Source organism: Dromaius novaehollandiae, chromosome 12 (genome assembly GCF_036370855.1).
Source record: "Dromaius novaehollandiae isolate bDroNov1 chromosome 12, bDroNov1.hap1, whole genome shotgun sequence".
NCBI classification, from domain to species: domain Eukaryota; kingdom Metazoa; phylum Chordata; class Aves; order Casuariiformes; family Dromaiidae; genus Dromaius; species Dromaius novaehollandiae.
In genome coordinates, this window is record NC_088109.1 from 3142663 (window position 1) to 3156058 (window position 13396).

Below are 13396 nucleotides of genomic sequence, written 5' to 3' on the forward strand. Positions count from 1 at the left end.
AAGCAGGTACTCTTGACCTACTTTTTGGAAAAAGGGACCAAATTTAAAAAAGAAAAGAAGCTGCATGACTGTCGCTGGCATCCTGTGCTTCCTTCTGGAGATCATCGAGCCCCTTCTCCCACCAGGCTGGTGGCCGCTTTCTGACCCCGGTCTGCAAAGCAGTTGTGGTCACTCCACCTCCCTCTTTAAATACAGCTTTTCCTTTCTTTTTTTCCCTTTTATGTATTTATTTATTTTTTTAATTCGGTCCCTCTTTCAAAACTCCCGGAGCAGAAACGGAACAAGCGGCTAAAGGGGCAGCAGGGCACTAGCGGCGCCGGCGCGGGGGGAAGGCGGGAGGGCCGGTGGCGGCGGCAGCCCGCCCGTCGGGGCGGCGGCTCGCTGCTCTCCCCCGCCCGGGCGCGGAGCGGAGCGGGGCGGTGCGGTGCGGTGCTCCCGGAGCCGCGCCGGGGTAAGTCTCGGGTGTTTTCCTCGCTTTTCCAAGAATAACTTGCTGGCCCGAAGAAGCTCGGTCAGGCGGGTTAGCAGTAGCTTCCCCTGGCCGGGTCGCGGCCGTCGGCACCGGGGAGGTGCCCCCCGCCCCGCCCCGCCCCGCCCCGCGGAGCGCCCGCCCCCGCGGCGGGGGCCGCCGCCGCCTCAGCCCCGCGCAGCGCCCGGGAGCCGCCGCCGAGGCAGCGGCCGCAGATGTGGCGCGGCCGGAGCGGCTGCGCGCAGCGCCGGCGGGGCGCAGGTAGGAGCCGCGGGAGGCGCCGCTTCCCCCCGCCGCGCCGGGCCCGGGGGCACCCGGCCGCCGCGGGGTCCCGGGGCTTCGCCGCGCTCGTGGGGCGGAGGAGCGGGCTTAGGAGAGGGCTTGGTTATTTTTTCCTTTTTTTCCCCATTTGCGTTTAGTTCTTGGGTAGCTGGGAAGGAAACGGTGACCGGTGTCTGGGGCTTGGGAGAGGGAAAATCGAAATCGCGGCTCGTCCTGGGAGCAGCTCCCGGGAGGGGAAGCTCCGTGGGGGGCCGTTGGGTAGGGGGGAGCAGCGCCGCACCGGTGGGCGTTTGTTTCCTGAGATCCCCTGGAAAACGACTGCTTTAGGTCCTTTTCCTTAACTGCCTGTGGGCAGGAATATATACACCATGGTCTGGCGGGCACTGATGCTTTGCATTGGCGGTGGAAGATTGTAAAAATCAGTGTTTTGGCAAACGCTAATCCAACTAGTTATGTATTGTTCCTTAGTCCTGATTGCAACATCACAAAACGACGTAATTTTGTTTCTTTTTTTAAATCTCCAGCTGTTACGTTTGGTTACCAACCCCTTGGAGACGGTCCTGGCCAAGGGCTGCCTGGGAGGACTTAGGGGCCTGGCGCGCGTCAGGCCCCGTTAGGGTAATGCAGGCTGACAGCTCTTGCAGAAGTGCCGCTCACTGAAACTTTTGAAAACACCGAGTCATTTTGAACTTGCTCTTGGTTATGTTTAGGGCTTTTTTTTTCTCCTCCTTTCCAGCGAAGCGGTGCTGTATAGGCTGACAGTATTATTTCCATAGTAGAGCAGCGCAGGGGCCGCACTGGGTTGCGGGAAAGTGTCGGTGGCGGGGTGTCCCGACGGCCTGGGGGGAGGCAGGGCTGCCGAGCCGCCTTCGGCCTCGCCGAGGCAGCGCGTCCTGCTGCTTGGGGGAAGAAGGAGCCGCGTTGTCCCACCACGGGGCTGACGGGCTCCCGTGGCGTGGGACGGGGAGGCGGACGCACAACGCATCTCGTGTAGGTCTGCTAGTGGGGCTGGAGAGCCGGCCCGCCCTGGCACCCGTGGCTCCTCGCGCGGGAGGAGCTGGGTGTCAGCAGCAGCGGTGGGTGGAGGCCGCTGTGGCCGCGGGTGGGCGGCGCGGAGCTGCCCTGGCTCCTGCCCGGTGACTCAGGGCTGCGCTCGGGCCAGCCCTCGCCCCACACGGCCGCTCACCCTGGCCATAAAAGTGTCCGATGGTTTCCAAACCCTCTCGACTAAAGCGATCCCGATTCAGCCCCTGAAATGCTGCGATGGACCAACTCGTGCCCCTCTGGCTGAACCGAAAATCCTTTAATAATCCTGACTATGGAACTGGATAAACACCGATTTGTTGGGCTTCTGGCGCCAATTCAAAATGCCGCAGAGCAGTTTCCAGTAAGTTTGCCTAATGGAGCCTTACTCACTGTTAGGCACTCCCATAATTACAGCTGCAATTAAAAGTAATAGCCATTTGCATAAGGTCCCAATCCCCTTAAACAGGCGCATCATCTAATGGGACCATTGGTGTGGGGATAGTTATGCAGGAGGAAGGCCTGAAGCCGAGAACGTTTCCGAAAGATTTTGTTTCGGGACTTTATTGAGGTCAGTGGGAGAAAAGGTCCGATTTGATCAAATGGAATTAGGACATTGTGCTAGGAAGAAGGACTAGTTACAGATATAACCCTTACCAGGGATAGGATGTTGTTGAATTAAAATGGTCTAATTTTTTTCAGACTTCTCACAATGCTTTTGTTACATGTATCATCCATCTAATTAAAAAATAGCTTGGTTACAGCAGTGTTTTTCTTGGCTTGATTGTATCAATGTTCCTTCTACTCTGATGAATAAGAGATCTAGTAAATCCAGCTCGTGTTTGTTATCCGATTGCTGACAAAGCAGTAAGGATGGGCACTAAGGTGCTTCCTGAAATGGCATGTTCTGGGGGGCTTAAACTGTGCCCACAACACAGTGCCCACATACTGCTGTTGGAGATTAACATAAACATTAAACCCTGGAAGATGTTGTGAAGTTGAGGAGCATTTCTGCTTTCTCCTGAAACACATGACCTGATGTAGTACTCCCGATTTCTTGCTCTTTTATGGTATTTTTATCTAGCTTTTTTTTATATTTGGGGAATGTAGTGGAGTTGTGTTTGCCTGTCCTGTGTGGGGCAGTGTCTTGGGAAGGGTCACACGGCAAGTGTGGAAGAAAGGGTCAAAACTCAAAGTCATTGAAGAAACTAGCCTCAGATCTAAAGAGTGGTATGTTTCCTGTTTTTTTTCCCCCCTTTTTTATTCCTATTTTTGGTCAAATAATTTTGTCAGCCTTTTGTCACAGGAATAATGCCTGCGGTCTCGAATAATTAACTTGGAATTTGCTGGCCTTTTTTCTTGGGCTCTTCAGCAGCTAAAGCGGTGCCAGTCAAGCTGATTCCTGGGTTTTGCTCCATTTTTATAAGGCACTCGAACAGAGTAGGGGCATGGCAAAGCTTATAGCTCAACAGACTCGTGCGCTCCTTCACCCAGATTGTAATTTTGGAAGGTTGGGATTTATCTGGAGCGGGATCAGATTGTGCGTGGGGCTTCTCTCGGATGGCGCTGGTGGCTTGGCTTGTGCTGTGCGGGTAACAGCAACCCGGCTCGCTTGGTACCTGCCGAAAGCTGGGCCCGTGTATTTTAATCACATGGTAATATGAACGCTAATCGTAAAAGGTCCTTAAGGTATAATCAGGTAAAGCATTAACCTTTTTAGGGGCACTGCGTAAACAAGCATGGCTGTTGGCTCTGTAAATGTGTGCCGGAGCAAAGCGGCGTTCCTGGGTGGAGGGATCTGAATCGATGCGCTGGGATTAATCCTGCAGCGTTCAGGACTGCAGCTTTTCAGCTAATATATGGCAGCTACGACCGTGCCGGCCACTGGTTCATTGTAGGGCTGGTAATGCCCTGGCAGACGTGTTATTTCTGCCTCCCTCGGAAAAGCCATCTTTCACAATGCTGGTTTGTTTATGTTGGTTTCAAAGAGCGATTTCTGCAGATAACACACTTCTAGTTGTGTTAACCTGCAGTGCGACTGCATTGGCTTGAGCTGGTGCCGCGTGTGTGTGTTAGACACGCGAAGGAGACTGTTCTCCTTAAGCAGCAAGAGCTCCTCGTCCCCGGGTTACGTACAGTTTGCCAGTGGGTAGCTTAAATTGAGTGATGCAAGGGACAAAATATTTGTGGCGATGTATTTATAGTCCAGAGCATCCATATGACCACACGCACACACCCCCTTTGACATAAACTAGTTGAGGGACACGACAGGCAGGGGTTATTTTAATCCATCTGACACTCCTGCTGACAATTATCACTGCCAGAGCAGCGTTTGCATTTGGGGCTGGCTTTTTCTTCCCCTTCAGCTTTCTTTTCTGATGGCCTGTCCCTGGAGCGCTGACTGATGTCGGTCGATAACAAGCAGCGCTCGTAGTTCCCAGGAGCCCCGTGATGCGCCCTGGAGGTGGGAGCTCCGCACCACTTGCCTGCTGCATGAAGAGGGAGCGGGGCGAATAGAAGAGCTTTGTAGTTTTTCTATTATGGGTGTGAAACCGGCTTGCCCAAAACAACGGGGAGTTTTCCGGGGTTCATGACCTCGTTCAATTAAAAAGTTTCAAGTGGCTGGCGAGGCCGAGCAGCTGGGCACCGCTTGCCATGGAGGAAGCAAGTGCTCCTGGTACAGCTGAAGATGTTGCTGTTTTTTCATAGGAGGTGGCTCTAGCTGCTTTTTATCTGAAAAATGCTCTGTTTGGAGTTAGAATATGTAGAAACTTTAAAAACTTATACCAGTAGTTCTGCGAGTTCTTGGTTTAGTGCAAGCATGGGAAGGGTAGCTCTTCTCTTTTGGTAGCCCGCTTTCATTAGAAAATTAGGTGGTTTTAATATTTTGGAGACCCCCTGTCCTTCCTCAGATAGGGTTCAAATTGGTCGGGGACTTCAAAAGTCCTTGGAAGCTTGTGGGGGGAGTAAGAGGGGATGCAGACCAAGCCGGTGGAGCAATTCCCGAAGGAAAAGCCTAAGCGGCCAAGCTTGACTAGCTATGTCCCGCTGGAAGTGGGAAGTGTGTGAGGGCTGGTTTTTGTTTGTGTTTTGGTTTTGTGCAATCGTTATATCCTGTGTGTGCGCTTAGCTGAATGCTGACACGGTGTGAGCAATCTCAAGTCCATCGATGATTATATGCTGGTGGGAAATTGCTGGGTGGCCAACGTTGGAAGATGAAACACAGTCTTCTAACATCATCTGTGTTAGGAGTGGGCATCTAACCCTGTTGTTTGCTTTGCGGGCAAAAAACTCCGCTTGTGTTGCAAGGAGCATTTCTCCAGGTTTCTGGAGTGTTAATGTATCTTTTTCTAGAGCTCCTTCTCCCCTTGCAAATAATACGCCGTAACAAAATAACGTGGCTGCTCTTGGAGCATCTGTTCCCTGCTTGCCAGAGTATTCTCACTGCTGCTACGTATGCTGTTTGGCTTTCTGTTTATATTTAAACTGAAATGTTTCAATGTGTATTTATATATTCTGATGCCACATAAGCTGTGCCTGCTGGAGTGTGACCCTCTTCACACCTCAGTTGCTTTTTGTAATTTATTTTCTCTACAGAGACTTGTCCTGAAGCAAGTTCTTTCTAGAAATAGAGAGACTAAGGTTTTTATTTAAAAAATAAAAGGGTTTTTTTTGCTAATATTGTGCTAGTAACTCTCCTTTGAGTGTTTCCCCTTGCAGCATTTTTTATTTATAGTACTTTTGTTGTTTAGCCTGTCTGTACTTAATAAACTAGATTACTTTGGCTGTCGTAATTTTATTATCCTTATTAAAGTTCCTCATCTGCATATTGATCCTGTTAGTCTCAGGATGCTGATAAGCCATCTAGCTGTACTTAAAACACACATGAGAAATCTGCCCTGGAGGGTATGAAGACAAAGATCCATTAGTGATTTGGATCTCAGTTTGTCTCCTAATTTTTTCCCTTTAGTGCTAGGATTTAAGCTACACAACAGCATTGTGGGATTTTGCTTTTAATTCTGCCACTGAAATACATGCTCAAGTCTTGCTCTAGTTCTCTTGTATTTTTATTTAGATGAATATACTCCTTTATGATAAAACTGCAGGCTATTTCCAGAATCAGCTGGTATCACATATGCCGTGAGGTTTTTTCTCTCTGTGTTATGTCATTTTTCTTTCCCTAAAGGGATTAACTCTTAATTTTCAGCCCCCTGCCTTCCTGTCTCTGCTTTCTATGGGACACATGAAACCTGACATAACTGGAGGTGCACGTAGAGGACTTCAGACCCACTTGCTGCCTCATTAATGCATTATTCTTGCTTCTGTTGCCACGGGCTTGTTCTTTAAGGACCTACTTATCCCATGTGACAATAGATGCTAGATTACTGTTTTGGACCTTTAACACCCATTCCCTTTTTTTAGCTTGTTATAGCTCTCGAGCAAGCCTGAGATAGTGTGATAACTGAGATAGTTGTCTATCTCAGACAGTTGTCTCTCTCTGAGATAGGTGTCTAATTTCTGACTCAAATTCTCCTGATCTGGGTCTGTTTTGGATGCTGTCAGAGTGGCTTGTTGTATGCAGAAGCCTGTCTGTCTCATGTCATCCTAAACCTCCCTTTTGTTCCTGCTCTCCTTGATCCGTCTGTGCCATCACCGCTCCTTCTAACACCTTACTGGTTTTGCTTTCCTGGCGTTTCCTCCTCCTCCCACAACCTGACCTTGCCTTGCTCTCTCTGCCCATGGCACGCTTCATCCAGGCCAATGTCACCCTTGCTGTTCCTCTCTTTCTCTCTTTGACTTTGCCACCAGTAGTAATTCCATATATCAAGCCCCTGATGGTGCTTTCTAAGTTCTCCTTGGCTCCTGTCCTTCAAAGCACTGCCAGCTCCTAGGTGATTGGAGCCCAAAGCCTTTAGGGTGTTTTTAGCCCTTTGCTTTGCTTCACACGTTTAGACCATACACAAATCCTGTGTATTCTTTATTGCCAATATCCTTCTCTTTCTTTTCCAGTAATAATGTAATATGTTCTTATCGTTGTGGTCAAAAGTGTTCTCCCCCCGCCACGGCTGTCCTGACGAATTCTACTTCTGAAGCCAGCTGATAACTTTTTGGTTTTAAAGATAGCATTAAGTAATTTTGTTCCGCCCTGGAAGGCAGCTGCCCTCGTTTTGCTGTTTTTGTGTGTTTCTCAGACCAGGTTTGTGTGTTACAAACAAATGACACTTGTCGCACCTGAGCTGAAGGAAAGGACAAAGGCTGCATGTGTATGATAAATGTTAAAATATAAAATGAGCTGCGAGTGGGCATAATTCATATGCCTTTTAGCCTGGAGGCAGGTTCTCTGTCTGCTTTAAAATTGCAAATCCTTTCCTTGTGTTCCTTTTAGCTTCCTTGGAAGAGCAAACTGACTCTGGGAATTGGGAAGAATTTTCCACTATGCTTATGTGGCGGCAGAGGAATAGATTTTTAAGACGATGGGGTTACTTTTGGATTGCTTAGTAGGACGTTGTGCCACTTGAACCTTCGTTGGAAATGATGACAAACATCCAAGGAATGCAAGTATTTTGTTTCTCAAGTCCTCTGGGTTCTTCAAGCCTCGGTGCTCCTGGGCTGCATCTGGGATTCCCGGTAGCTGATTCAGCCGGCGTGGAAACGCTCGCTGCCGTATCACAGTTCCAAGGAAGACCGAGTTTCTGAGTACACCTGCAGCCGGCCAAAGGTTGTGCAACTCGCTACGTGCTGTTGCTGTAGTAACACCGTCGGGTCCTGCCGGAGCAATGTGTAGGAATGACGGCCCTCGGTAGACTTCCCACCTTGGAAATGCAACGTTTTCAGTTACCCTCCAGCCCCGCGGAAGCACGTGGGCGATTTGTGCCGGTGCCAGGTATTCTGATGGCCTCTGCCCGCGTTTCCCGGGAAGCATGCGCCCCCCTGTGTAATTAGCTTGAAGTCCGCAGCGAGCTAGGAAGCTGCACTCGGACAACACGGATAATGAGTGCATCTTCCTTTTGTCTTGCATAGCAACAGTAAGATTTAAAATGTTTAATGTTATGATGCTGGAAATTGTTTTAAGCAATAGCTGGAAGCACTGCTCGAGGATCTAGCCTGCTTTTCAAGGCAATGGCTTCCATGGTCTCTTGGAGGTGAAGGCAGAAGGTGGCTGCTTGGGTTGCGGGTGTAAGGGATTAGCTGTTGCCCTTCAGATTTAAAGGACGCATTCATGCAGAGGAGCCTAAATCTGTGCATTGGTGCTAGATTGTAAGGGCTTAACACTGGAAACCTCCTTGCATTGAGAATAACGGCATCTCATTGATGTGGTTTATCTCCCAATGTTAGGGGTGTCTCATGTTTAAAATCAAGTGATTACTTCCTCTGAAATGTGATAACACATTTAGAAATAAATCGTTTATCACTGTTCTTTGTTATTTTTAAGTGAACCATATTTTAATGTGGCAAGGTGTATTCTTTAGCTGATGAAATTGTGTGTGTGAATCTCAGTGGATTCTCATGCAATCTGTGCTGACGGCTTTCTGTTGATAGCATGTAATTCTCACCCTAAATTATCTTAGGTTTTTTTATTTTAGGTTTTTGTATGCATATGAAACTGCTGTGTTCTGTAGAGAGCTACTGAAGTCGTTATTGGTACAATTCTTATGATAAAAACCCTCTCATGGGGAGGGGGGAAAACCTTTGTGCAGCAAGCGCTCATTTCCTGATCATAGTCATCCTGGTTTTGAAAGCACCTCACCATCCTGGAAGCAAGTCACACACAAGTACTGCTCTAAGGGACACATCACTGTTTTGCATGCGTGATGATGATCTACTAAGAGGTTTCGGCAGATGACGAGGAAAATATAATGAATGCAAATTAGTGTGGGAATTAGTCTTCTCTTCAGCCAAAGCAGCATGGTCTGAGGTTTCTGGGTGCTGGAGCCCTGTCAGATCTTCACTCGTATCAGCTGTGCTGATGAGCATTAGCGTAGGTAGGGATTTATTTTCTCACTGATTTACTCCATACCAGTGTCTTCTGTTTGGATGAGTTTTCAGTCTATGCTCTCTTGGCCTGCATGTTATCTGGAGGCTTTTGAGGTGCCTTGTCTACACTGAGGACTATTATTTTGTTTCAGCTTGAGGAATCTGTAGTATGTGTGTTTATACAGCTTTGTTAGGATCTAGCATCTTGTTTAAATCTATTGCCCAGTTGGCACTGAAGAGATTTCTTGCTCTTAGCTCATTCTCATGCAAAGTGTGACCACGTACTACCATTTTTCTGAATCACTTTTGTAGATTGATCTGTAGCCAGGAAGTCTAATAATAAAATAAACTCTTCTAAAATAACTCCTGAAGATGAGTGATGTGGAGAGTGGATTTATTTATTTATTTATTTTCATCCTGAATACTTAATGGCTTTGCTCATCTTTGACGTAGCAGGTCTACTTCACGAGAACAGGAACTTCCTTGCCTCTAGGCAATGACAGAAAACAGAATACAGAATGCATGGTACCAGCAGTACACTCATTTTCTGCTCAAAAGAGACGAAATGCCATAGACATGCAAAGTATCTCTGCTCATCAAATTGGAGATGTGGTCCAAAATTGCTTGTGATTTCAGCTGGTTTGGAACAAAGTCCCAGATGGAAGGATGCATGGAGATGGTGTGGGGAACCTGCTGAACTTGTAATATGGGATGCTTGAGATTTTTGAGTGCTTAGTGGGCTATTTCTCATTTTTGCTCAGTTGACTCCTGGGATATTAGACTGAGTGGGAAACAGGAGGGCACTTCTGGTTGAAGAAGAAACCATAGGCGGTCTTGAGGAGACAAGAAATCTTCATTTAAGAAGTTGATGTGATGGAAAGTCCTGAGAAACTGCACTTTGAAGGTAGGAATCAATCTCTCATTTTGCTAATATGGCATTACATCTCTCTTCCCCTCTTGCTTGGTTAAAGCTCTTCATGGGAGGCATTTGCTCTAATCTCTGTGGGGAAATTGTGAGTTTAAAAAAAAATAAGTTTTTAACTAATGAGAGCTCTCACCTGCAGGGTGACTGTTCCTAGGGCACCAGCTTTGTCCTAGTCCAAGGGCTCAGGAATGGCCCAGAGGGAGAAGAGCCACCCTTTAGGGTTGCTAACATGACTTCCTTTATCACCTAGGCTTCCCTGGCAACTGAAGAGCAAAACTCAGCTAGGTCTTGCCTTACGACAGGTGACAACATCCCCGAGCAGATTGGCTTTGTGTTTATAGACAGCTCATTAAAACCGCCTCTTCCACAGAGGCAAAAACCTGCCAGGCCTTCATCAGTACTTGGGGAATATGGGAATTACCTCTGGGAGGGAGCTGTCTATCTCCTCTTGATGTGTTAAAAGATGTGACTGAATAGGACGAGCCTCCCCAGTTTTGGTCAGTTTAGTGGAAATCTAGTGGAGCTGCAAGTTTGGATGCTGGGATTACCCACAGGCAGCAGCACTTCACCGCGTGAGAGCACCGTACCAAATGTGGGGGCATCACGGGAGCAGCATGGCAGGCTCGGGCGGGTGGGAAAAGTCTCCCCTGTTGCACCTGAAACCCAGTTTTGAAGCTTGGGAGCATTGCTTGCAAACAGAGTGGGCATATCTGTGTGTTGGGTCACCATCGCTTCCAACTGGCTGGTGGTGTTGTGATTGAGGGCTTGTATGTGATGTAGCAGCTGCTGCCTGTCCTCAGGTGACACTTCCAGCTGTGTCGTTTTGGCCAGTGAAGGACGGCCACGAGTCGTCTGAAGGTACACTTGATGTGATTTTTTCCATTAAAATAGAAAATCAGTTACAACCTCAGTAGAAACTATCCTGTAGGTTTTATACGCACTGGGACGTGGGGGCAGCAGGCAGGACGTGCTGGTGGGATGTCAAAGCTGGGTGCACGAGATCTCCGTGTGCTTGGAGATGGTGCTGGTGTGCGTCTGTATCCCTCAAACAACGTTCCTACTTAATGATCGTTGCAGATCCCGCATTTCTCTGTACCTCCTTAAAACTTTCCTGAAACTAGGCTGGTGTTTTGTGACTGACAAATGTTCTGGAGTTGCTGTGAAGCGACGGGGGGATGCAGCCCTACCTATGCGCCCACCCAGGAGCTGGAGTCTTGATTGCTCCTTCACTCCCCTCTTGGCCACCATTGCAACCTGTAGAAAATAGACATGTATTTTGAGGTGGAACTGTTTAAACTAATTCCTGCTTCACTTGTTGCTTGTGACTGGGTGTAGCAGAGGCTGGCTGGATGCAGGTTTGTGGTATTTACTGCCAGCTGTGTGTATAGAGGTCAGCAGCCGCTGGGCTTCTCAAATTGGCTAGTAAATAAGTGGCACTGCAGGGGTAGAAGTTTTACCTCATGATACTAGGCAAAAAAAAAAAAAAAAAGCTTTAGAGAAACGGAAGCATTAGTTTAAGGATAGTGTTTAATATCAGGGAGGAAACGGGAATACTTAATCCTTCTGAGACTGAGTGGGGATTGCTGTCTCCCCCTCCCCCAGTAAAATGTAACATTGATTTTCCTCATTTGGTTGAGAAAATAAGTTGGGATTAATAGACTCCGTGGCACATAGGGGTCAAGCTCCAATAGGAAGTGATATATATATCTTTAATTTCCCTGTAGCTTTCCGTAACCTCTGTTTGCACCCTGGGTAGAGAGCTGAGAGCCGCTGTGTTTTAACAGCAGCCTTCTGGGATGCTTTGCATGGGCTCGGTGCCTCCTGGCACGCGGCTTGTGGGCGGGCAGGTGCATGCCTGTATATGCAAAATGTTTGTGTGTGTGTCTATATATACATAAACCAAGAGCTTAGCGGGCTTGTTTTGTAAGTGCTGGCTGTTTACAGTGCTCCTCTTCTCGGAAAGCATCGCCACTGCCCCAAACTGCGCTCGTCCAACATAGGTGATCGGAGGGAAAAATGGGTGTTTTGGTGTTTTTGTGTCTTAGAAGTTGCATGATGTTTTTGTGCGCCGTATTTCAGGAATTTTACAGAATGAGCTGCTCGTGTTTCACCGAGAGCAGGGACGGGATAGCGCCATAATCGTGGCTGCAAGCGCTAAGCTGGGACGTTGCATGGGCAGCGTGGCGATTCCCGTGCAGACACCCCGCGCGCCTAACCCACAGGCCGTGACCTCCAGCCGTATCCTTCAGTCCTTTTGCAGATATGTTTGCGCAGAGCTGACTCTTCCGTGCCGCGGCGGGGTTTGCAGACTGGCTTTTCGTGACCCGCGTGTGCCGCGCTCGCTGCAGCGAGGGCGTGGGCACTGGGAGGACGGGAAGGTCGTCCTTCCTCCGCCGCTCGCTCGGCTGCTGGAGCGAAGGTGGGCAGCAGCGGCGGAGGCAGCGACGGTGGCTCTCTGTAGGTGTTTTACAGGCCGGCAGGCTCTGAAGTGACACCTTTACAGGGAAACGGGACACCTTCCAGAGCGACTCGCAGATCCTGTGCGACTCGTGGTATATAGTTACCACGTGATACAGATTATTTACAGAGAGAGGCTTCTGTGCAAGCATGCCGAGGCCTCCGCCTCCTCTTTTCTCCCTGCCCGTCTCCAAGAAATGACTCCTGCTTTCTGTGTGCATTAAGCCATTTGAGTTCATTGTCCTGCAGTTAGTTTGAAAGCAAAGCCTGGTTCGCTGGGCCAAGCACGTTCTCCTTCTGCGCAGCAGGTCAGGTCCGAGACTGCCTTTCCCCTCGGCCGGGAGGTGCCACGCTTGCCGTGTCAGCGATTTCCCTGGTCCCATCTGTTCCGTTTCTTGTGGACGCCGAAAATTGCTCCCCCGAGCCAGCTAAAGGCTTCCTCGCTGATGGGGCAGCAGTCCTTCCTGAAACGAGAGGCTCATTTCCGATTTTGCTGCAACAGAGCTGCATCTCCAGCAGGTCGCCCACGGGAACTTGCTTTTTAAGCCGTAGTATTAGGACAGCTGTTGACATGTCGGCTGTGCAGAAGTTTGTCTGGGATCTAATGAGCAGCGCTTGCTTTGCCTTTTCCTAGGGATTCGGTGTATTGTCTTCACTTTGTGCTCAGTCACGCATCCCGTTATGCACTTAGCTTATACATAACTGTCTGCTTAAAACGTTTGACCAGCAGCAACAGCAGCTGGTCATCAGTGAAGGAGAAATCTTCACCTCACAAAACCACTCCATGAAAATAAAAGCTAGGAGGCCAAGTAGGTGCTCCCGCACCTCTGATGCTGCTGGAAACACCTGTACAAGCCCTCACTTAGCCTTTGCACGGGTGCTGCTGATTTAAATCTGTTCAAGTAAGAAGAGTTGGTTTATGGTGTGCTTAATGTGCGGGGGCATGACTTGGAAATGTGCTAACTCATACTGCAGGCCTTAGAAAAATGCTAGGTATTTTCTTAACTGTAGCATGTCAGTGTTTTTGGAGGTAAGATAGGAACGAGAGTGGACTTTGAATTCCTGTGTGACTATGTGGATCTGCAGAAAGAAGTACAAACTTCATTATTTCTGGAGATGGGAGAGAAATGGTATTTTGCTTTCTGCTTAATACATGTAAAACAGGCCTAAGTTTCTTTTTTTCCTAAAAAGTTGGTATTATTTCTGTTAACCTGTTATTTCTGTTAATATTATGTTACATCTGTTGCGGACTTGCCTGGTTTTGC

The 13396-nt window shown here is 48.5% G+C and overlaps 1 protein-coding gene across 6 annotated transcripts in view; it reads left to right on the plus strand.

The window, feature by feature from the left end:
* Positions 1-269: 269 nt before the first annotated feature.
* LOC112986208 (6-phosphofructo-2-kinase/fructose-2,6-bisphosphatase 4) overlaps positions 270-13396 on the plus strand; it is a 48253-nt gene continuing 35126 nt past the window's right edge. Inside the window, exons 1-2 of one of the 6 annotated variants that reach the window (XM_064518672.1) lie at positions 341-451; positions 7161-7658. In XM_064518672.1, coding sequence (XP_064374742.1) covers positions 7562-7658 — 97 coding nt within the window. In that variant the 5' untranslated portion in view covers positions 341-451; positions 7161-7561. Of the gene's footprint in view, positions 452-604; positions 731-7160; positions 7659-9510; positions 9654-13396 lie in introns of those variants that run through there. The other 5 variants (XM_064518671.1, XM_064518674.1, XM_064518675.1 and 2 more) reach the window with 5 other exon arrangements.